The following is a 25,908-nucleotide window of genomic DNA, read 5'->3' as shown; positions in this document are numbered from 1 at the left end:
GAATAATTTTGTGACAATTTTTTTCTTTGGTCTGCTGTGATCAATTTTTTTTTCTCAAGACATTAATGAATCCATTTTTTCTCCTTCTTCACCTGCCGACCAATTTTTTTCCAAAAATTCCCCCTCGAAATCAAATGGTTTCCCCCAAACGGCATTTGTGCCGCCGAAGAGACAACCAGAACTAGGGTGGGGTTTTAAACATATATAATAAAAGCTAATACAGACTGCGACTCATGGCGAATCTCTTGTGGGACAACCGTCATTATTTTGTTGCTGCAGCGTTTGCGGCGAGTGCAGGTGTGTCTGTGTACTGTTCATACAGATTATTGAAGCTGCAGAACTACGAAAAGGTCAGAAAAGATCCGGACAATGTGTACGAGACTAAGAAGATGTTGAACGAATATCTAGTTTTCCATTACGGCAGCGCCTCTGAAGTTCTCCGTTGGGATTTCGGTCCCAAAGAAGCACTCGATTTCCCTCGTCGTGTAGCAGAGGAGTGTATGGCAACATTTCAGCCGAAGGTGAGCAATCTCGAAATTTTAAGCCACCCCTATCCGTTATTCTGTACTGATTTCGATGTAATAAAAAACATGAAACAGTAGCTGCAGTACAGTAGCTCGAGGTTTTGCCTGGGTGTTTGGGTCGGCAAAACCTGGTTTTGCCGTCCGACCCAAATACCCAGGCAAAACCTCAAGCTACTGTACTGCAGCTTGCCGTCCGACCCAAATACCCAGGCAAAACCTCGAGCTACTGTACTGCAGCTATAACCAGAGGCGTTTGCGGACTGGGTAGTTTGTAAAAGTGTAGTTTATGCTACATTCCGACGTTCTGTTCTGTTCTGGTGATAGGGCTACAGAATAGAACAACGTAGCATAATACTAAAGCTTATACTAGTAGAAACTACCCAGTCAACAAACGTCTGTGGTAATAACCGTACAGTCAATCAATCGTTAACTGTGAATAAAAAAGGACGAAGGTGTAAGGTATCCTACTTTTCATTTACTTCGTAATAAAAGTACCAAGCTTTAAATTTACAAGCAAAGATGACGACCCCGACCCCGTGACGGAAAAAACCGGTGACGCTCCGGTCAAGTAAAGATCAAGGTCAAAATGCGGGGCGCATCAGGTCAGTCAACTCTTATATTGAATCTAGGACGTACATGAGTTTGCCCCGTGCGCCCTCTATAGTTCGATATGATAAAATGTATTGGCCCTCCCCATACAGTAGGGGCTCAGTTTCCAAGGGTTTCTTGTTTTTAGGGACCGTTCAGTTTTTACGGCCGGGGGGGGGGCGGCAAAATCCAGGGGGGTCATCATAATTTTGGAATCCCCGATCGGGGGGGGGGGGGGGTCATCACTTTTTCACTGGTAGGAAAGGGGGGGGTCACCACATTTTCAAAAAACATAGTACCTACAATAAAGTTCACTTTATGCCATGGCCATGATCGACCCTCTTTACCGGCGGGCCGCCTTCGGCGGCCCACTACAATAAATATACTTTATGTATTACCCATGACCCTCTTAAAGGGCAGACGCCCTTGGCGGCCCACTCCAAGTAGGTTTACTTCATGCAATGGCCCTGATCGACCCTCTTTACCGGCGGGCCGCCTCTGGCGGCCCACCACAATAAATTGACTTTATTGTACTACCCATGACCATCTTAACGGCCGGACGCCTTCAGCGGCCCTGTTCAGTAAAGTTTACTTCGTGCAATGGCCATGATCGACCCTCTTTTTACCAGCGGGCCACCTTTGGTTGCCCACTGGGAATAAAGTTGACTTTACGTAATGGCCCATGACCCTCCTAACCGGAGGGCTGCCTTTGGCGAACCACTCCAATGAAGTTTACTTTATACAATGTCCATGGACATGAGTTGTCTATGGAAATGAAGTTAAAAATTGCCTTACAGTCGTCCTAATTAACAGACGTTTGCATGGATATGGCTGAGAAGTTTGTGCACTGGCATCTCTGCTACACGAATAAAGTGCGCCGCGTACCGGAGTTAAAATCCAAACCATGCAGGTAAATTTGACATATGGGTTTGGGTTATTTTTCAGCAGGGGGGGGGGTCATCACATTTTTTCGTTGACAAAGGGGGGGTCATCATTTTTTCGCGAAAAATGCAGGGGGGTCTATATTTTTTGACACCGGTGACAAGATTTTGCCGGCCCCCCCAGGCCGTAAAAACTGAACCGTCCCTTGTTTTTAGTTTATAAATACATACATAGGGTAGATATCAACATAGCTGAAACATGACTATGTTTGTTTATTTGAAACAAAACAATAAATACAACAAAATACAACAAAATGGAAAGTGAAGCTCGAATGGTACAACACTGCCTGAACTTATACAAAAGATGTACAAACGCAACCAACCAAACAAACATACATACATACATACACTTATACACATATACATACATACACTTATACATACATTATACATACACTTATACATACATACATACATACATACATACATACATACATACATACATACATACATACATACAAAACTAATTGTGATTGAACAAAAAAGAATGAAGGAATAGATAAAAGCAAAGACATAACAAACAGCAGAATGAACAAAATAAATTATGAAGAAAAACAAACAAAAAACAAGCAATAGATAAGCAGATCAAATGTGAGACTTTCATTAGAAATTTGTATATTCACCTTGCTATCATTCAGGGATATAGTCCAAACCAAACAAAGCCAAATGTAAAGTAAAAGTACTTGTATTTGACCTTCCTTCACTTACATAGCTATATCTCTTCCTCAAAAAAAAGTTTCTCACATTGCATAACATGTGATGGTATTTGTAGGACAACTGTATATCGGTGATGCCAAGGTGATGCTGCATCTTGACTTGGCATCCTTTGGTAGCTTAATTGCCACCAAACCTCATTATTATCAGATTATTATGTTGTATCTCCTACCTCCATGCAGAATTACTAACAACAACATCATCCATCAATAAAAATCAACCATCATTACATGTCTGTCCAAATCAACCATCAATACAAATCAACCATCAATCAACCATCAATACATGACTGTCCAAATCAACCATCAATACATGTCTGTCCAAATCAACCATCAATACAAATCAACCCTCAATCAACCATCAATACGTGTCTGTCCAAATCAACCATCAATACAAATCAACCATCATTACATGTCTGTCCAAATCAACAGTCAGTACAAATCAACCATCAATCAACCATCAATACATGTCTGTCCAAATCAACCATCATCAACCATCAATACATGACTGTCCAAATCAACCATCAATACATGTCTGTCCAAATCAACCATCAATACAAATCAACCCTCAATCAACCATCAATACGTGTCTGTCCAAATCAACCATCAATACAAATCAACCATCATTACATGTCTGTCCAAATCAACAGTCAGTACAAATCAACCATCAATCAACCATCAATACATGTCTGTCCAAATTAACCATCAATACAAATCAACCATCATTACATGTCTGTCCAAATCAACCATCAATACAAATCAACCATCATTACATGTCTGTCCAAATCAACAGTCAGTACAAATCAACCATCAATCAACCATCAATACATGTCTGTCCAAATCAACCATCAATACAAATCAACCCTCAATCAACCATCAATACGTGTCTGTCCAAATCAACCATCAATACAAATCAACCATCATTACATGTCTGTCCAAATCAACAGTCAGTACAAATCAACCATCAATCAACCATCAATACATGTCTGTCCAAATCAACCATCAATACAAATCAACCATCAATCAACCATCAATACATGACTGTCCAAATCAACCATCAATACAAATCAACCATCAATACATGTCTGTCCAAATCAACCATCAATACAAATCAACCATCAATCAACCATCAATACATGTCTGTCCAAATCAACCATCAATACAAATCAACCATCAATACATGTCTGTCCAAATCAACCATCAATACAAATCAACCATCAATCAACCATCAATACATGACTGTCCAAATCAACCATCAATACAAATCAACCATCAATACATGTCTGTCCAAATCAACCATCAATACAAATCAACCATCAATCAACCATCAATACATGTCTGTCGAAATCAACCATCAGTACAAATCAATCATCAATACATATTTGTCCAAATCAACCATAATTACAAATCAACCATCAATCAACCACCAATACGTGTCTGTCCAAATCAACCATCAATCAACCATCAATACATGTCTGTCAAAATATCAACCATAAATACAAAGATCCAAAACCAAGATATAAAAATATTTCATGAGAGCATATAAAAACATTTGAAAGTTCCAAACACTACATTTACAAACAAATTACATTTTATCATTTATTGTATTGTGACCTTCATATTAAACAGTGGATTTTAATAATACTTACAAAGATTCTTAAATTTTGCAATGAGATTAGGGATATTACAATATTTCCAATTTCACTATCCATACAGTTGTAACAATATTAACATCTTGAAAACTCTCAAAGTACATTTTTTTTCTGTTCCCAATACTATTGATACGAATGGTTCCTCCTCAAGTAAGTTAATGCATGGGTGTTTGTACCCATCAAGCCCAAAAGTAAGAAAATGATCAGTTATCTTTAAAAACCACGCGATTTGATTGATATTTGGCCTAATTATTGGAATTATTAAATTCTTTAAAATTAATGTCTGCCTAAATCTTGACGAGTTGAGTCACGTGACCAAATCTGATATTTTCCCGCCAAAATTTATGTCTTTATTAATTTTAATATTCCAACCGTAACCCGTTAAATTTTCTTGATTTTCTCTGCACTTTTGGAAACAACATCTATCATATTCTTTCAAAAATACATGGCACTCATGAAACTCTATCTATATTTCTTTCTGATATTCAAAATATTCATGTAAAACGTCAAAAATATTGTATTTGTTGTTTTTTTGTGAAGAAATGTTATTCAAAATTCAATAATTTTGCATCTGCCACTAGTTCCAACACAAGTTCCTATCCCATTTTACATTAATTGGTCATAATATTTTAATATTTTGATGTTTAACGGTTGGAATATTCAGTTATTTGCAATATACAATTTTGGCGGGAAAATAATAGATTATGGTCACGTGATCTGACTTAGGTAATATATTATGATAAATTTCAACTTAATCAAATGCAAAACATATTTTTGGCAATTTTCAGAATCTTCTGACCAGGTCTGATTAAAAAGTATGTTCAAACTGATTTTACATGTATGTATGCCTATGCCCATGCATTAACATACCTGAGGTTCCTCTTTTTACACATTGCTAAACAGGAAGGCGTTCCAAGCCGAGCTCTTGATATTGGATGTGGTGTAGGAAGAATTTCATTTGAATTAGCACGAAAATTTGAACAGGTTGTTGGAGTGGACTACAGTCAAAATTTTGTGGCTGCATGTAATCAGATAAAGGAAGATGGACACATGAATTATGAATTAGTAGACCAAGGTCACCTGACAACTCAACTCAAAGCTCTTGTACCAGCAGATATTGTAAGTATACACTATTTCTTTCAATGTTTTGTATTCTGAAATTAACAGATTGCACATATCCTGACAGTTTAACTCCCTTATACTTTGTGCTTTGTGTCATTATGGCTCACAAATTCAATTTTGTTTGCATGAATGAGCAACTTCCTACAATGTGCAAGTAGGATAGCGCACATGTGAAAATCTTCAAAATTCAACGATTCGAAGAGTACAACTCTAATGGTTTCGATAGTTTATACATGTGTTCCTTAGGATGCCCTTACCTAGGTCTCTCTTTTCCTATGGTTTTTGGTTACTTAGCTAATGGCTCTTCCATAAGATTTGGAACAAAGAGCAGTTTTTGCAACAATTCACAACACATGTTTCTGATATGTTGTTTAAGCTTGCAACAATGGATGATGGGAATTACGCAGAAACATAAACTTTCTGATGCTACTTTTAAAAGTTTACTTGAACCAGAAAAATATTTATCATTATCTTGCAATGTGAAATATATTGTTGCGCTTGCTCGTTTCAGATGCTCATCTGTGCCACTAGATATTGAAGAGGGGTTTCTGATGACAAAATGTTGATATAAAAGATCGAATCTGTACTTTTTGTAACATTACTGAAATAGAAGACGAATATCATTTTGTTCTAGTTTGTCCATTGTACAGAGATCTCAGAGAGGAATACTTACCGGTAGAATTTAATGTATGTACGTATGTATGTATGTATGTGTGTGTGTGTGTGTGTATGTGTGTATGTATCTATGTATGTGAGTGAGAATGTCCGTCCACTCAAATATCTTGAGAACTGCAATACTTACAAAGTTGATATTTGTTTAATGTGGATGCAAAATATGGTTATGAGATTGATATTGTTGAAAATATGCAAATAAGTGCAAAAAAGGCGTTTTTGGTAAAAAATCTTCTTCTTGATAACCCCTTGGTCAGACAGCTTTGATATTTGGTATACAGGTCCCTAGGGATGACCCAACTTAGATTTGTTCAACTTATGATGAAAAATGCAAATTTGTATTTTTAAGGAATTTTTTTGTCATTTTTGGTCAAAAATTTATTTCATCAGAACCGCTTGTCTGACAGCTTTGATATTTGGTATACAGGTTCATAGGAATGATCAAAATATATATTCAAATTATGATTAAATCTACAATTTTGTATTTTTAGGGCAATGTTTGCCATTTATGGTACAAAAAATTATTTCTAAAACAGTACATGTCTGATAGCTGTGATATTTGGTGTACAGGTTCCTACTGATGAACTAAATATGATATATTGAAATTATAATGAAATGTTCAATTTTGTACTTTTGCAGCTAATTTTGCCATTTTTGCTCAAGCTGACCTGAAATGAGCTCATCAAAGATATTCGCCTTCATCATCAACACATGTCACAAAAAGTTATTCTCTACATAACACAGCAGAGCTCTCTTGACTGTTAGGTTGCTTGGTTTTCAAAACTGCTGGTCAGATAGCTTTAATATTTGGTATACAGGTCCCTAGGATGACCTTCGTGAGATAATTTCATACATTCAGGAAATACTTAATTTTTTATTCATGTCTATTGTAGCTTCAGGGACATTGGCCCTATGTTTAGGCTTGTAATCCTTCTTATCACAAGTAATTCACTATAAAAATTAAACAAATATGTTTCAATGGTGCCATGCATGTACTTATATATATAACTATTTCTGCTAATGTGTGCATATACTGGGAATGACAAGGAATGAAATGCCAGATCCACGAAGCAAACTACCAAGGGAAAGCATGTAAAAAATGAAAAGATGCTAGGTATCCTTATGTCACCCTCAATGCATGTCTAGTACAGTTTTCACTGGTAATGGTTTAAATGTTGATGCGAATCTGTACGATTTCATTTTACAGGACAGAAGTCGTTGTATATTTCAAAAAGGAGATGCGTGCAACTTACCTTTAGATATTGGACAGTTTGGATGTGTCGTGGCAGCCAATGTCATTTGTAGACTTTACAATCCCTTTGATTTTCTGAGTCGTTGTGAGTCCCTCGTTGCACCAGGAGGTATCCTTGTCATATTATCACCATACTCTTTCTTGGAAGTGTTTACTCCAAAGGTGTGTATGAAAGTAACTGTTTTGAAGTAAGTTGAGTATATGTTACTGTTGCAGCATCCAATATCAACAAACAATGGAGTACATAGAGTACATTTTTTGGAACAGGTCAGTCTTTTCTGGTCAAATTATGTGGACAATGATGTGAATTTAAAATTCCTGCATGTTGTATTTTTACATATTTAAGTATTTGATTTTGCAGTAAAAATTTGTTGTTTGTACATATACACTCACAAATACACATATGCACACAAAGCTACCGGCACATTATATTCAAGCAGCTCTGCTATGCAAAGTATATATGTTACCTTTGGTGATATTTTGTAATTGTTTATTATATATTTTTATTTCAATTTTCAGAAAAAATGGATAGGTGGTTATGTTGATAATGATGGGCGAGAAGTCATTGGAAGTGAGACACTCAAAAAAATCCTTGACACAAACTTTGTGTTCATCAAGGAAAAACATATGCCTTATATCTTCCATGAAACTACATGGGAATACAATGGGGGTGTCAGTCATGCATTGTTTTGGCAGAGAAAGGAATCTTGGGAGTAGGCATGAAAATTATGCAAGTTAATAAAATTGATAGAGAAGCTTCATGTCTGTGCCCAAAAATTGTGAGTTATCAGGAATAAATTTAAACAACACTTGCCACCATGTTTAAAGGGTATGGTGCCATTTTAGCTATCTTGGAGTAAAAATGGTTTTTTTTTGGTTGGGGAAAAAGGGGTGATTTTCAAACTTTTTCTATGGGATACACAGCCCTTTTAAGCTTTAAATTTACTCAACCCTGCCTACATGTATTCCCTCTCAAGAAATTAATTGACCATTATATTATAGCTTTTTCAATACCAGTGTATTTTGTAATGTTGTCTCCTGAGATAATTACCAATAATTTATCCGATTATCCAGTATATTGTGGCCTCAGATGTTTTCTACTTTTACAAAGTCACTGACATGCTAAAACTATAGAATAATAGCAATAATATACCCCTCCTGGCAAATAATGGACTCAAGCAAACTTTGCACTCCATAACGTACTTTTCAAAGTTTGGTTTTGTCCATAAGCTGGAAGGGTTATTACTTAAATATATAATGCTACTGTCAGTTTTGGGTCACTTGTTCAGAGGTTGATTTCAACATAACTACCTCTCTCTCAATCTGATTTAAGTCAGATGTAGATAAATTATATTCATAAATTATATTTAACGATTCTCAGGTACAAGCATGATCAGGTTTTTATTAGAATACAAGTAGATTAGTTCTAAATTGAAGAGCACAAACAAACCAGTGGATTAAAAAGCTTATCGTGTAATGGCTAATAATTTTATAAAAGAGTAGACCTATACTCACTTTTTGTTTCATTTGAAATCTTGTACTGTTTTTTTATCGATCGATTTCAACATAAAAATTTACATTTGATGGGAATCAATTTTTTCTAGTGTCTTAATGTTTTTTATAATCAATGGGTATATAGGAAACCCTTTTTCAAAATGTGGGCTAAACCTATCCATTGTCACATATACAAACTGCAGAGCAGGTTTACTACAAATACCATGCATGATAATCAGTGTTTGGGTTGGGACTTTGTTTTGAATTTTTGGCTTCAAAAATCTGACAGAAAATCTTGAAACCAACTCACCAAAAGTTTTCTGTGGTACCTGTAGATCACACAATAAACAGACCCAGAAATTTGGTTTTTATCAGATGTAATTTTTTTGTTTGAATTTAAAAACAGTAAAAGATATCAGTTGAATTAAAAAAAGTGGGTACAGGAGTACTTTATTTTCAGCCATAACACAGTTACATTTTTGGTCCTCTGGTTTGTTTGTTTGTATTTTTCAATTTAGAACTGCCCTTTTTTGTATTCTGACAGAAACCAGATTAATAATCTCACTTTTTAAAACCTGATTTTATTGTTGTGAATCAGTCTTGAAACTTCAGATAGATAGCACCAGGCTATAAAATAATGACCAAAATGGGTAAAAGATGTCTATGGGCATTGTAGAGTAACCCTTTAACAAACAGTTGCTCAAAAATGGATGTAAATTGGTCTTTTCCAGGAAGATAACTATGGTTGATGATTTCTGCAAATGGATTTTATCCCACACTGATGAATTGTAGGCCAATTTCAATTTTCTGTTCTGCACGCAGGAAAAACCTATTCCCAGAGATTAAGGTAGCTAAATACCTTTTAGCCACTTTCAGATTTTTATTTTTTTCTCAATTGAACATGTCCCAAACCCCAATAAAGTATACATTTTCTGAAAGCCCTGATATAGAGCTATCCGACCAAGCACAGTACACGGTCATTTTTTGCATAAGAGTCACGTGACAAGCGTTTTGCTGAACCTTCCAAAAACCGGTTTTTCCTGCCTTATGCAAACACGCTGCAAGATTTCCGGTTGGAATTTCTTCATTGACAAGCCTTGACAATATTCTTCAAAACCGTGTCTGCGATTTTTTCCCGGAGGCGCCATTCAAATTATATGGCGTGATAATTAAAATTCCTTGAAAATCACCTTCATCTAACACCTTTAAGAGCACATTAAAAAAAAACAAAGGCATATAAAGAAAATCCCAGACACGGTTTGAAGGATATTGTCAAGGCTTGTCAATGAAGAAATTCCAATCGGAAATCTTGCAGCATGTTTGCATAAGGCGGAAAAACCGGTTTTGGAAGGTTCAGCAAAACGCTTGTCACGTGACTCTTATGCAAATAATGACCGTGTACTGTGCACGGTCGGATAGCTCTATATCAGGGCTTTCAGAAATGTATACTTTATTGGGATTTGAGACGTGTTCAATTGAGAAAAAAATAAAAATCTGAAAGTGTCTAAAAGGTATGTAGCTACCTTAACCACTTCCATTAACATGCCTTTTCCAAAATTTCTAGTATTATCTATTGAGTTAAATTCTCTTGGTGTATTTGTTTATACAGTTTGTATACTTTTGAAATAAAATGACTACCTTGATTGAAACAGATACAAATTCTGACATAAATTCACTGTATATGTTTATTTCAATGATGTACACAAGATAATATCATCACATGACAAAATAGTGTTTGAAATTTACATGTGAAAAATTGCTTATATTACGAGTCTAGAATTACACTTCCATGTTTTGCAAAAAAGATACATTGAAGTTACCAGTTTGACCATAGACAGTAGAGAAACTCTACTGTTTATGGTTTGACAAAATTCCAAGTCACCGAGAAAGGAGATAATCGTAAGTCCACAGCGCAAAATAATTACATATGACATTGTACTCACATTGATGAAATCTGCAGTTCATTGAAATCTCAAGATTTTTCAACAAGCTATGGAAGAGATCATTTGAATACTAAGAGCCTCCACAGAGGTGTGACCACATACACCAGTCAAATATTTGTTATTCAATCAAACAAACAGGGAAGTTCGGAACTTGTATTACACGTATCTTGACTCTTTTACACTCTTCTGCTGTCACTTTGTAGGTGCTTTTAAAAGTGCAATATTTTGGTCGTTCAGATCTAATTTTCAGGAATCTCCTTGTTCGTGCCATATTGACTGAGAAACAAGTGTGGGGGTATCCCTCTCTTCCCTATGGTTCAATACACAATACTTTGTGAAAAAAGTTATCACTAAAATCTACAAGCCCCAAGTAACTCCCATCCATGATTAACATAATAATGGTATGTCAACCCAGAGACCCCCAGGAAAAAAATGAGGGTCGTCTATGGTCCACCAAGACTTGCCATTTATCAAATCAATAAAGTTTCTTTTCCTGTAAATGATTTCTAGTTCAATCTTTGCTAATATCATTCAAGAATTGCTGTTTAGAAATACATGAAATTGAATGGTGGACAGTACTTGTTTTGTTGTCATGGGAAATTTGACGTAATTGTTGAATGGGCTAATCTATAATCACATTTATATCAGAAGTAACCTGTTAAAAAGATACTGACCATACTGTTTAAATAAACAAGGAAAAGGTTTTGACACCACTTTTATAAAAACAAAATCACACAAATATTCACTTCAGAAAAAGAGAAAAATGCTGGTTCTTAGCAATAAAAATTCTACTTCAGTAAAATAGAGTCTTTTATTTTCAAAATACTTTTCATTATATCATTGCACAGTTACTAATTCAGTTTAGAAATTTACTATTCCGTCATTCTGCAGAACTGTTCATGACATTAATAAAGATATCTTAAGTGTTTTAGGAAATCAACATTAAAGTGCATTTAAGTATGATGTGTTACTGTAATTTGGTACAAAATTCAAGATGTTCACAAAAAAGACATCTAGCCTACATTTTTTTTTCAAATCCAAGGACAAGTGAAAGCTTTAAAAACAATCTTTCTTGAAAACAGCCGTACACTTAACAAAAATTCCAACAAAGAGAAATAAAACTGTACGATTATGTTCTTCAGTCTAACAACACACTTATGGGTAAGTTTACTGAATTTATAAAACATGATTGTTGAAAAGATAATCCAAGAAAGCAGTTAAAGATTTTTAACATGACAACTTTCTCCATCTAGTGAACTTATGGCAAGGTTTTCAGTTCTGGTTACTGTAAGTAACTTGTTATTGGAAAAAATACACATTTCTTACTACACAGAAGACAGGAAATTTAATCTTGGAATTCTAAGGAATTATCCGGCTTACAGCTTTTTGTCATTTTGAGTCTTTAAAGAATTCTACATAATTATTTCTCTACTACACACCAGCTGCATCAATGAATGTCAATGGTTATTACGGTTTGTAGACCAAACAGTTTCTAGTAGCTGATTCACACTGTAGCATGGTTGAGTCCATACTTCTTGGACGTTTGCAGGTGATGCACATATGATTATTTAGAGCAAACATTTTAAGGAGAGAAAATTGCATTTACTAAAGTAGTAATATCATTCAATCACAAAACCATGCATCTTTCAATTATGAAGCGGTCTCTTTCAATCTTTCAAGATAAAAACACTGACAATTTTTTTCACGTCACTCTTGACTATAGTTACATCCTTTGATGTACTCAACTCAATTACGTGACTCCGTCATTCAGTGTAATAAAACAAAGTTCAATCAAAATACTTGAAATGAAAACATCAATTACCCTGAAAAAATCATATATCTTAAAATCTAAAGCACCTTATAAAATCTAGTAAGTTGACAGTTGACATAAAACAAACTGATCCTTCATGAATAAAATAAGTCAGGTTGTACCCCATCCCTTTCCCGCAAACTTATATATAATTAATCTTTCATAAAAATTCATGAATGATAAAGAAACTTGACTATGAGTTGCTAAACTTTAACGGAAAGAAAATGAGATTTATAGATATAGTTATTTCATGAAGTCAAAGGCTTTATAACTCAAAAAACATGTTAAAGCAAGCTAAATTAAGAATAAACATTTACTGAAAATATATAGAAATTACACAGGTGTAAATATAGCTTATGGTTGGCATGACAACAAAGTAACCTGAAAGTGACAGTGGAATCAGAACTTTCAGTTTTCACTGAAATACAGTATATCAGTTCTCATAAATATGGACATGGTTAGATTTCAGCTATGATAAGTCTGAGCATAACTGTTTGATCTCTGCTATTGTTTGTTAGATCATGGTTATCGTGACAGCGAACGTGGTTGTCCTTCTTTGGTAGCTTCATACTCCTTCATGATTTTACGAAAGTCATGGACAAAGTTGTATTGCTGGTGGAGAAAATGGAAAAAAATCAAAGTGTAAAATATTCGTATATGACCTATGAAAGTGACAAAATCACACAATTACATACAGTACAAGCCTGAAAGAACAAATCTTGTGGAGGTTCAATGAACTTTACCCTCTCTATAAGACAGGAAGTCCAAATGACGTATGTTATGTTCAGAAACAAATGTTGTTGAAATCAATAGTATTATAGTAATAAATTGATATTTTGCATTGTTTAATCAAAGTCAACCTGAGAATATACATACCTTTACTGTTTGTATGGCACCCGATCCCCTCAAAGTCCGTACCCTCTGAATTGCTTCTTCCACTTCCATGTTTTCATCCATCATCAGCATAAGACACACAGCAACCACACATGACCTGTACAAAGACAATAAGAACAAAGTCAAATCAACTGTGAAAATGGAACATTCAGTTCTACAGAGCAGGTTCTGTGCCTTCAGTTGAGACTATGACCTCATGCACATTGCATTTGTGAAAACTTGAAATGTAAGTGACTTTTAAGCTATATGATGCACAACAATAAACATCTTAGATATGCTGTGTTTTGAATGCTAGATTTCAAATAGTCAATAGAATTGAATTAATACCTATTGACACAAAGCCATCAAAATAACAGCCACGGAAAACTGTTCAGCTTTTCAGTACTGTTAACATAGAGGGCGCCCTTTGTAGGTTTTGTTAAAAATGTCCTGCATACCATTGTCCAGATATCATTTCTGCGATATATAATTTTTAGCATATCACTGCTGATCATCTAGTAATTTTTGAAAATCATAGGTAGATTATCAATTTTCCAGAACATTCCAAGACTCAATTTCATTTTCAAGGATTTTCCTGGAGGCTTTAAAATTCAAGGACTTTCCAGTTGGAAGTTCCGGTCAGTGCTTGGCAAATTGAATTCCAGGAATTTCACCATACTCTAAAGACTGTAATAAATCAATAAGCAGCAGTTTGTACATAGCATAAAGACAACAAAAAATGTCCAAAAGTGTTGGTTACTAGAGCTGTAAGAACAACATATCCTATCAGCCTTAATAATCTCATGATGGGAAGTATCAATACACGAGATGTAGCAAGTGAATGAACAAAGCAAAATGTTTTCTTTCTCAGTGATGTGAGGTGAAATCAGTATGTTTATTTGGTCTTACCTGCCAAGACCACCATAACAGTGTATCAGGGATCTCCTTCCAGACATCAAACAGACTCGCAACTCTTCTAAGAGTTTCATGCAATTTGCAATTGGCGGAACACTGCCATCAGGAAATGCATAGTGATGCACAGTGAAGTCCTCTTTATGGTATTCTTGAAGAAGACGAGGTACTCGGTATTTTGTCATTTCACCCCTCGTACACAGCACAAATATTTCTTGGATTTCTTGTTCCTTCAGGCAATCTGTAAATGAACACGCAATATATAAACTAAATCAAAATAACAATTTTATGAAAATGAAGTACATTGCCATTATAAGATGCAATTGTGACTCTCAAAAATATGATGAAATAAATAATTTATTTTTCCTTTCACTATCATGAGACTTTATTGCATTTCATCTTCTGTTGATGTGATCATCAATACCAAAAATATTAAATACCACAGATCTTAAATCATGGCATTATGTGTCAATGTTTATATTTACCTAGAGCATAAAATACTATAAAAATCCAACACATAGTATCACTTTTCTCTTGTATTCTTATGATTATGTAATTATATTTACTTCTCCGGTAAATCTTAATTCCTATATCAGCTATTGAACTGCATCAATTACAATCATTAGAGTCACTGTTATGCAACACAGATGTTGCTGCTTAATCAAATGTAAGATGTCAAATGAAGAGAAAGTGTCCTCAACTTTTTCAAGATTAATTAGCAAACAGACTGACTCACCTATGTCAGCATCCAGACTTCTCCAAACATCCTTGAATCTGCAGCCTGAAACAGAGCATTCAAAACACTTATAAACTTAGGTTTTTGCACAATTTTAAAAGTTTGGAGAACGGCAATAAGATAGGAAGAGAGTCGGTGTAAGCTTAAGTGCCAGCCAGGCTATGATGCAAACGGGGAAAGCAAGCCAAAATGGTGGCATACAGAATGAACAGCAAACAATTTTTTAATAGCTATCTCTACCTGACAAGACAACTCAAAAAAATACTTACAGTAACTTCCTCAGGAAGAATATAATTCCTATAATCTTTCTTTTTCTAGTACACTATTTTGTACCATTTGGGAAGAAGCAACAAAAATCTTTGAAACACTATTTCACTGGTATGTATATTCAATAAGTAAGAGACAATAACTACGTATAAATTGTTCAATAACAAAACAAGCAAGAAACACTTTACCTGGTAAGCTACTGATTCCAAGGTCTTCTGGACATCCAACATCAGAGTAATCCAACCTTAATAAATAGAAATTTTGATCATGTTTAGATTCTATGAAAAATAAAATCACATTGAATGTAAATGATTTGCACGTCTATGATTTGTACTTGGCAGACATATTGATTTGGTACATGATTCCATGGTGCTGCTTTGGCCATGAATGTTAATTCACTGCAGTGGCCTATGGTGTGCGTACATCTTTCAATGAGAGATGACTGCAACTCACTCCAGATTTGTAGCTCAGTGTCACGGTCAGTTTTGATATTTGGTAAAATTGAGACTGTGGCACCATGATGAAGAAAAGTAAGTAATGATGTAAGGTAGTGAACAACTGCATGGGAAATTATTTGACATATTAGCCTAATAATTGGTCTCCCCTTTCCTACATTCTAACACTGGTGGCGCTATGCAGAATGTAACTCAGCGCTTCAGTCAGCATGGGACTGTCAGTGCTTGTGGGATGTAAAAGCCAGCTGTATGTACATCAGACAACCAGGTGAACCTTACTCGGAATGGTGCATTCATGTTGGCTTACTGTGAATGAAGATCAGGTCAACACCTCACTTTGCAAATTAAACATCGGAGAATTTTGTTTACATCATTCCAAGAGAAGATTGCAAGCTCCCAAATAATTTTTGATTACCCAGCTTTTGCTGTATTGTGCTTTCCATTAATGCAGAGCTTGAAAATCTTTTTTGATGTGGTAGTCCCAGTGAATTACCAATACCAGATAGCAGTAGTTCATTGAGTCTCTGGTAGTCTGCTTTTGCTCACTATATGGCTAACATTACATGATGCTTCTAGTACGTGTATTTCTGATGTACCTGGATTTCTTAGTAATTAAAGGCAGGGGGAGCCTATAAATACCCCCTATCTCCCTGGGCATTCATAATCCAATATGAGTGGCGTATGGCAACAGCGTCAACGAATGCTCCCGAAAATCTGGAGCTTTCAACAACCATGGTGTAATTAAGCACTGTTCCAACATATTACGTTTTGTGAATACTTGTTGCATCAACTTGTTGGTGAAATTCTCTCATTTTTTCCATTTTAAGTTGATTTTTGATGCCAAAACTGCTTCGATGTTGTGTTCAAAGCGTCCACAGAACATCTGCCAATCACGAAGGGACGCGAAAAGGTGCAAACGATCAAACATTTGTTGTGTACATCGGATCGATTACGATGTCAAGTATGAATAAACAATTCTTACCACTGACCAAATTACTTGACCATCGGTCACTGAACACGAGTCTCAGATGAGTTCAGACACAAACGGACTGCTTCATGGTTTCAAGCAGATTGCCTCTCCCAGTTTGTTTGTTGATCTGTGTACCTGTAGGCATATGAATGGGTGGTGTGTATGTTGACCTGTAGTACGACATTTTACGATAGATCTCTTTTGGAAGTATGTTGTGGCTAGCCCTGCGTACGATGCTGTGTGTTCCCGGCGCTATACGGCCTCCCACCACGGCTCTGCTGATTGCCATGGACAAAACCGGCAACATGCGGATCCAATTTGGACGGAGCACGAAAAACTACTTTTCTGACTGTTTTCGGCCGAAATCAACTCGAGTCCGATCCAAATCCAATTGCCTACCCAAATCACTCAACCGGTCACAGAGTGCGAAAAGAATGCTATCGTGACGTCTAAAACCGTTGTTTGCTGCCCGGTGGTGGCAGTCCCCAGGTTGGTGGGTACCCATGCGCGTTACCAAATTCACAGAAAAGGGGGTGTTTTTCTTCAGTCATCTCGGAGATTCTAGGTCCGTGAAATCAAGAAAAAGGGGTACTTTTTCAGAGTAACCTCCGAGATTAGGGGCAGTCCTTTCATAATCTCCCTAGGACACTAAATCTGGTCTAATCTCACTCACAAAGAAAATGAAAAACAGTACCGTACATTTGTATGTACATATGACGTATACATGCCCAGAGAACTCCAGATCCAAACGGATAAGGAAGATGATTGTGCGGGTGAGGACAAACATTTGTGATGTATGTACATGTATACAAAGTCAACCTCCAGGGTCAACCCTTGAAGTCAACATACTAACCTCCTAGATTTCGAAAATAAGGGTATGTTTTTTACAGCTAATTTCTCCCAGATTTGCCACAAATAGGGGGTGTTTTTCTCAGAAATATTCTAGGAAAGGGGGTACTTTTCAAACTTGGGTAACAAGCATGGGTACCCACCAACCCGGGGACTGCCACCGCCGGGGTTTGCTGGCCATGCATGGTCAATGGCCGAGGCAGTGGACGCCCATTGGATACGTTCATGCCACGATTATGCAGGTGCCCATGAGCTGCATTATTTCCTGTCGGGTCGGGGCGATGAAACTAAATCGCGATTGACTCATCTCTGTCGGATTTTTACCAAAAAGAGACACTTGAAATAGATTATAGCATAAAATGTTGACATTCAGACTGAAACATGATGAAAGGTCTGAAGATCGCCGTGATGTTCTTCTCTACACGTTTTTCTGAGCTTGTTTTTTACAAAATTGCTCTAATTATCTGACGTTTTTTTGATTAATTTTTCTTTCCCAACCAGGGACCAACATTACCTTTTTTACTTTCATAGTAACCTAGGATTCATTTAATTCGCAGATTACATGTAATAGACTCTAATGTTCTTCCTCGATTGTCTGTGACTGATTTTGCTTTCCTGATATCGATATTGCGTTCGCACTCACATGTCTTGAACCCCCGTCCCTCCACCCACGTGCTTGAACCTTACGTCATTCACTGAAAGTTTTCGGACAAACTCAAGAAATTCGACAACTACTAACGAATAGTCGGCAAAAATTTACAGAGACTAGCAATAATAATTATGGTCATTTTACCGTCTTTAGCCTAAGCGGATTTGCTTGGCGGAAGCAGTATATAACGATCTGAGTTCCCAGTTTTACCCTACCGTGTGAGTGTAGTATTCGAACGAGTGCGATCATAATCTTACGATGTTCCGAGTGGCCTGGAGATTTTTTATAATATACAATAAATTGACCCTATCAAAATTACTCTGTCTAACATTGCTTGGATATTGATATTTTTTCTATACTTTTTGACTTTTGATTTTTTGATTCTCCATTGGCGGCAGCACATGTACGGTAACAACCGTCATGTGATGACCAGAGTGCGATTGTAAAGTTGTCGGGAACAGTTGTTGTTCAGAAGAAAAATCATTTTGTATTTAGAGGCTGCATTTCGGGATTGTTCATGATAAACAACCAATTATACATTTCCTACATCTTTGGAACGGGGATTACGGTAATCTTTCATGTGATGAAAAATTTTTGAACGTGTTTGCAATGTGTTCCCACGATAAGTGTGAACTGATTCTTTGTCAGTAAAAATCGTCAGAAATGGTCCAGTAACTATGGTAAAATAGACACAGATGAAAAAATCATTGCGAGGAAGATAGTAAGAAATTCACATTGCAATATTTGCTGTCGTATTTCTCAGCAGGAATAACCCATTTTTATACACGTTGTGTATAAGAAGAGCAAGTAGGTGTTCGGCGGTCAATTGCTTGTATCATAATAATCTTGATCGCAGCTATTTGGCGAGAAGACAGCGGATACTTATAATCTCGCAAAATTATTGACATCATGTCTTTGTATTAACAATTTTCGATCGGAGGCAGTTCAAATCAACAGCCGTGGTATATTAGGAATCGTGTTTATCACTGGACACCGAACTACCTGCTATCAACAGTACGTTATGTACCATCGGCGGTAACACATTGGTCGTAATCTTGTCTAATTCTGCCCGCCTTTTGCACCGTCCTGAAAAAGCTAGAATTTTTTTACCCTGACATATAATACAGCGACCTTGCACACTAATGATCATTCCAATGTTTCTGTTGGGGTTTGTTGGCTTTTTAATTTGCTCCGTGGCCCCGGTAAGATTATTTTTCAATACGATACACAGTTTGAATTTTTTTCAACGGAAATTGAGTATATTGCCAGTTTGTTGGGTAAAGTAAAGTTTGAGTGGACGCTGACAGAGTAGACGTCGAGCCCGGTACAGTTGACTGAGATCCGGTCGGTTTGGGGTCGTTTAGTCCGGAAACCTGCAGAGTTCTGTATGATCATCGTTCCGAATTTAGGTGAATTTTTTGGTCAAAGTAATTCAGTAACAATGTACGCCAGATTCCTTGTGTTGTTTTTGTCACCGTCATACGCATATACGGACGGTTTCGATTAAAAACGGTAAAAATATCCAGTGCTCGTAAATGCGTGCACAGTTTTTTCAGTGACTGTTTACGCAGCAGTCGTCGATTCGACAAGGATTTGCCACCACGTAACAACTGTAAACATCGCGTCAACAGTCAATACGAAAATTGTGTGCTGAATCGAGTGGGAAAGGTCAGTCCATCATCCGTCAAAGTTGTTGATCCAAAAAATCTCCACTGTGCATGAACTACATGAGTGGCTGTTATAGTTGTACACGTAGTTCCATGGGCTTTCCTCTGTCCCTTGTTACGAGCTATGTTCAAAGTGCGTCAAGCTACGAATATCGGTGAAGTACCGGGTACATTGATTTTGTTCAAAGCCATTGCCTGTTTGTTCCCCGTGTTGTTTTTTGTGTCCCTAACGTTGGCTGGCTCTATATGCGTACAAACATAGCAATCGGGATTAAGATTTCCTGGATAAATAGATACACTCATAGTTTATTCCGCCTCTGACACAAAGATACACACTGTTTTACATGTGCCACTCCTAGGCCCTGGGATCGATTTCCATACCTTTAAATGACTAAAAGTTTCAGGTGCCATCTCTTGTCTCTTGCATCAGAGATCTCTTATGATCAAAACAAGGTCATGACAATGTGCAAAAATTGGCATAACATATTGAGATAATGATCAATCCATTCATTGGTACAATTTCAAAATTCTTGACCAATTTTAATAGTGAGTAGCCATGGTTGGGTAAAGTGTGAAAGCCTGATGGGAGCAAATACACAAAAGTTGAACTTGTTCATCCCATTCAACTTTATACCATGCTTCCATCCATAGACGGTGGAGCAGCAGATCTCATGGCACATGTGAATGTCTGAGTAGTTCCACTGAAGCTCACACACCAGGTTTGGTTATTTGGACCCAGGACATTATTTTGGTTCCCAATGAGAGCTTATGATAAAAATGTTTTCTAAACTTTCATAAATTTCATGACAGGTACTTCAGGTTGTGAGCAAATGTTGCAGTGTCAGACAATGGAGGGTAGACCATGAAGTTACTGAGTATGAAGACTAATCTCATAGACCCTGGATCTTGCTCCAGGATCTCTGTTACCACCCTAAGGCATCAAGTAGTCTGTCTCACAACATTAAAGATTTATTTAGTGAGCTAAAGGGTCTTTGAAATGTGTCAACAAGGTTTCCCATCCATCCTGGATCCTGCTTGTTTTTATATCCCTTTGGTAAGCATCTGTGCTACAGCCATGTTATCCATAAATGCATCTGCCAATATTTTACTCATGAAGTGGTGTGAACTCTACAGTGTTCCTGACATCAGTGAATACGTCTCCTTTTCCCCCATGTTACCCATTGTTAGTGTGGAACACGGCAGGAAGTGGATCAAGTGTTGTGTTCACACCTGTATTGTTATGCTAAATCAGTGTTTCAAATTTCTAATGAACCACATTGAAAAGGAATCAAACTACATCTAAAAACATGCACAGTTTGGTACCCCAAGAAGAGAGTGAACTTTAGCATTTTTGTGAATTGAGGTAATTTACTTCGCAATTTTTTTTTTGAACTGTGTTGGTGTCCAGCCAAGGGTTTTGTCACACCATGGAGATAGTCTCTCTTCCACCTTCATGGTGTCATCTTGGCTACGAACCAAGTGTGAATACAGACAGCAATCATTCATCGTCTATGTGCTACCTCCATGATTGTATTGGCCACAAGGCTGACCATGGAGGTAACACACAGTGCTACCTCCATGGGCTGACCTTTAATCATGATGGTACTATCTTTCCTACAAAAGATGGAAATCTATTCAAATGTTGCTTATCAGAGTTTGTCATCAGATAGTGAGAAAACAGCAAACACCAACTACTGTAAAAATAGATCCATGATGCACCAGACCATGGAGGTAGCAGAGACCATGGATGTAAAATCTATTTTTTACATCCATGCAGAGACTAACAGGTATATGGACCATGGAGTTTCTCACTACAGGGTCTATGCTACGGGCAATTACAGGAATGCAATTTTTGTATTACAATACTTCCTACAAACCTAGCCTTACCACTTGTGCACCGGTTTTACGATGTTAGGCAGTGATACAGTAGAGCTATGGCAGCAACTTACATCGTTTTACTGCCATCTACAGAACATCTCTGCTTTATGTGCAGGTCTGTGGGTGGATTTGCTGCAGTTCTGTAGCCCAAAACTTTCGTCAACAATTTTGTGTGGCCGGGAAAGTTTGGCCTTGCATGTCGTGAAAAGTTCGGGTGTTACAGAACTGCAGCTGGATTGTAGAATCACACTTATCATACGTCTATGTTACATTGTAGAAGACCGGAAATCCAATGGGTGTTTGTAAATGTGGTAACTAGCCATAACGATCAGTAACGACCAGAAACGGCAGTAACGAGCAATAACGACCTAGAACTAGACAGAACGAGCCAATAACGATCCGTAACGAGCCAAAAAAATTTGATCTGTCCCTTAATTAAACTAAAAGCGCAGTTCCCGCCAAGCTTAGAAATCACGCCCTCTATGACGTTTGGTATTGCCAAAAACTTCTGCAACAGTGCTCTTAGAGTAAGCAATAACGCGCTAGAAATAGAAAGTACGAGCCAATAACGAGCGATGAAGAGCAAAATAAAAATGATCTGTCCATAAAGTGAACTACAACCGCACTTCCCGCCTGTCCTTGAAATCCTGCCCTCTACGACATGCTTTGTACAATCTCGAAACCTCTGCGGCAGTGCTCAGTAAACACGTGGCGTACGAGTGAAGCCTGATAAACATTTTTCGAATAAAAAGAAAAATTCACATTCATTTATGTATTGTTGATATAAAAAAGACAGAATAAAAAAGACAGAAGAGTCAATTCCCAGAGAGCTTATAAACTTGAGCGCGCGTAGTATCCGTTTTGCATTCATGAAACCACATTTGCCTGAACTCTGACCCTTGCCGGCAATCATGGTAAGGGACTGGAGAAAGATTATGAGGGGAGGGCCCCATTTTAAAAATTAAATCCAGAGTCTGTTGGGCAAACCATTGATAAATCCCCAACAAAACAAGCGATATCCCTACATTTGTATATGTTTGATAATGTACTTTATATAGAAATTTGGAGGTAAGAAGTGCATGTGTGTGCACGCAAGTGAGTTAAGGCAGGGGTCCAGCAGGGGTCCAGACTGAATTTCGAGCTGAATTTTATTTCTCAAAAACTACTGGTCATATTTTGATGAAATTTGGTACACATACGTAGTTTTGATAGCTCTTTCAGTTTATGTCACTTAAATTTGCATAAAAGGTGTCACGTGATTTTATATTGACATTTTCGCGCCAAAATCGCGTATATATTTATCGGCATATTCCAACTTGTAAACCACATTTAAACTATGTTTTTTGGGCGTATGATAATAGAATGGGTTCAGGACAATCGATCAACATCCTTTACAAAGAGAAATTGCTGAGTTAATCGCCTCAAATTTGCGCCAAATACGTACGATTTGTAGGAAAAGTCAATTCTTGGTTGAGTTTCGGTGATTTTTTAAAGAAACGCTACCAAATCATACATGTTTAAGGTATTGTTGTAAAGATATTTTAAGCCTTAGTTTGGGGATAGCAAAAGTTCAGGAAAAAATTGCGATCTACAAGTTGGAATTTTCGAAAGAAAATCTGGTCGCTTTGTGCGCGATCGGGCCATCTCGCAAGCAATCCAAAAGGTCATGACCCCGTCGCCTGTTACTGAAACATTTGTAATTTTAAGCTGAAAGTGGCTGCACACATCATCCTCTTGTCTTGCTTGTGCTTTTATGTGTTTCTGTCTGTATCCGGTAAGGTTGTTAGTGAGAAAATTAACAAATTGGTTGTTATAGTCAAGGTGAGACGTGGAAGTTTGTCTCAGACCATCGTGACTTTTGACCCCCACGTTTCCTACAAGTTCGTTCCTTAGTGGCTTATATAAACATGGAGGTACCAAATGTATCTCCATGACATAAGCACATCTCTTCCTTAATTTTATATTGTATCTATGTTGTTGATCTCTGCATTCTTCTTGCAGGGAAGCAAGAATACTGATGTTTGGATCGTTTTGTGTCCGACTCTGTTCATTAACCCTTTCACCCCGTTCCTCATGCCGTGGACTTTGGCCTCAGGATGGCTGATGTATGGATTTCGTTTGTACGCGATGATCGGCCTATTCTATGTGTTCGAAGTTCCACACAGTGCTTATGGGCTATCTTTTGTTGTGAACACTAGTGTGTCCTTTGTCACTTCGTTGGCTCGATGATGTTCAAGTTAGGAACTTTGTGATATGATTTTAGAGATTTTCTGTTGTTATCTCATGTGTGGGCAATGTTGTTTTATTAATATTCATGAGCCCTAATGCATATTCATGATAACGTTTGACGCCCATGCCTTAACCCACTTGCGCATGAAATATGATTTTCTCTAATTTTACACTACTATATGGCAATCTATGAGAAAAGCATGGACTCTTTTTGCGATACAATACTGACTATGTCTTTGCATTTGTAAATGTTTGTCAATTACAATGTGGTGTTTGGAAGTGAATATGTGGGATTTAAAATGATATGTGAATTTCGGGCCAAAACTACAACCTCACTTCACATGGTAATCCAGGGATAAACTATAAACAATTTTTCCCTTACAAAACCACAGGGAAAAGAAATCAGTCCCTTGGGGTGGGAAGGGAGGGTTTTTGTGCAACTGTTTACTTTATTTGATTTTATTTTGATTATTTTCAAAGGATAAAGCTATTCTTTAAAAGTTTCATGGTATGGTTTTTTGAGCACGTAAATTGATGTACGTTACTATTTTTCATGGAAACACGTTTGAAGTTCACAATTCACTATTTTGTCCTCAGCGTCAGGTTGAAAAACATCAGCCCTCCCGTCTTATAATTTCTTTTCTGTCCCTTAGCATGAGTAATCCATTGGGGAAAAGATCATATTTTGGGGGCTCTTTATTGCCCCGTATTGGCTCGTTCTATCTTGTTCTGGCCCCTTATTGCTCGTTACTGCTCATTACTGCTTGTTTCTGGTCGTTATTGACCGTAATTGCTACGCTGCAGCTCGTTACTGGTAACGGGCCGCACCATGTCCAAACATGCCGTAGAGGGCGGGATTTCCAGGATTGGCGGGAACTGCGCTTGTAGATTAATGTATGGACAGATCATATTTTTTTGGCTCGTTATGGCTCGTTATTGGCTCGTTCTGTCTAGTTCTAGGTCGTTATTGCTCGTACTGCTCGTTTCTGGTCGTTACTAGTCGTTATGGCTAGTTACAACATTTACAGAGACCGGAAATCCAATACCGGGAACAATGTGAATAAATTCCTGGATGCATTATCTTAATGGATCATGCAGGCACTGCATTTCTCGGTGGTACATGTACATGTGCCTGCATGTTGTGTGGTTTAAACACCGACCACCAGCACCACGTGGGTCATATCCATCATCGGAACTTGCATATGTTGTACAGCCTTCGATGGCAGAAAGAACCATAAGCGATACGTCCGATCATGATCAAGTTGTAATAGCTACAAATGACGAGGTTGAGAAGTGCATGTCCGCGTGTGTACAACCACACAATGGATATCGTTCCATTTAAAAATGTACACTCACCAGTCTATTTTGAAAGGGGTCAAATCACAATCGCCTTCTTCGTCAGACGAATCGAAATTACTCATCGCTCCTCTCTGGTCACCCTGCAATAAATGTAAAAATTTGAGTTTATTTGTACCACGAAAATAATAAAAGACGCTTATGAAAGATGAACATCAATGTACTTACAAGTCGCACCATCTTGTCTTGTTTTCAGTCTGTTGCCTGGATCTGTTCCCACACTGGAGGCGTTTGAAATTTATGCCATGCCAAAAGCTTGATTCTGATTGGCTGTGATGTTGTGTGGGCTCCTCGTACGTATTGTATGTTCGAAACATCGCGACGAAATAAGTCTCCTTTCAATAGCATCCCAATAA

General features: G+C 37.2%; 2 protein-coding genes across 2 annotated transcripts; one reads left to right on the top strand and one right to left on the bottom strand.

Annotated features, from left to right (window-relative positions):
- The first annotated feature begins 198 nt into the window (after positions 1 to 198).
- Positions 199 to 9,931, top strand: LOC139149231 (ubiquinone biosynthesis O-methyltransferase-like). The gene is made up of 4 exons (XM_070720845.1): positions 199 to 521; positions 5,322 to 5,537; positions 7,420 to 7,626; positions 7,984 to 9,931. The coding sequence occupies exons 1-4, from the start codon at positions 234 to 236 to the stop codon at positions 8,179 to 8,181; spliced, it is 909 nt and encodes a 302-aa protein (XP_070576946.1). The 5' UTR covers positions 199 to 233; the 3' UTR covers positions 8,182 to 9,931.
- Positions 9,932 to 10,625: 694 nt separating this feature from the next.
- Positions 10,626 to 25,869, bottom strand: LOC139149232 (cyclin-dependent kinase inhibitor 3-like). The gene is made up of 7 exons (XM_070720846.1): positions 25,721 to 25,869; positions 25,553 to 25,635; positions 15,688 to 15,743; positions 15,233 to 15,277; positions 14,494 to 14,737; positions 13,588 to 13,702; positions 10,626 to 13,323 (listed from the first exon to the last, which is right to left on the bottom strand). The coding sequence occupies exons 1-7, from the start codon at positions 25,730 to 25,732 to the stop codon at positions 13,237 to 13,239; spliced, it is 642 nt and encodes a 213-aa protein (XP_070576947.1). The 5' UTR covers positions 25,733 to 25,869; the 3' UTR covers positions 10,626 to 13,236.
- Positions 25,870 to 25,908: the final 39 nt, after the last annotated feature.

The sequence above is a fragment of the Ptychodera flava genome, chromosome 14 (assembly GCF_041260155.1).
Source record: "Ptychodera flava strain L36383 chromosome 14, AS_Pfla_20210202, whole genome shotgun sequence".
Lineage (NCBI taxonomy): Eukaryota > Metazoa > Hemichordata > Enteropneusta > Ptychoderidae > Ptychodera > Ptychodera flava.
This window is presented reverse-complemented; position numbering and strand designations above follow the sequence as displayed.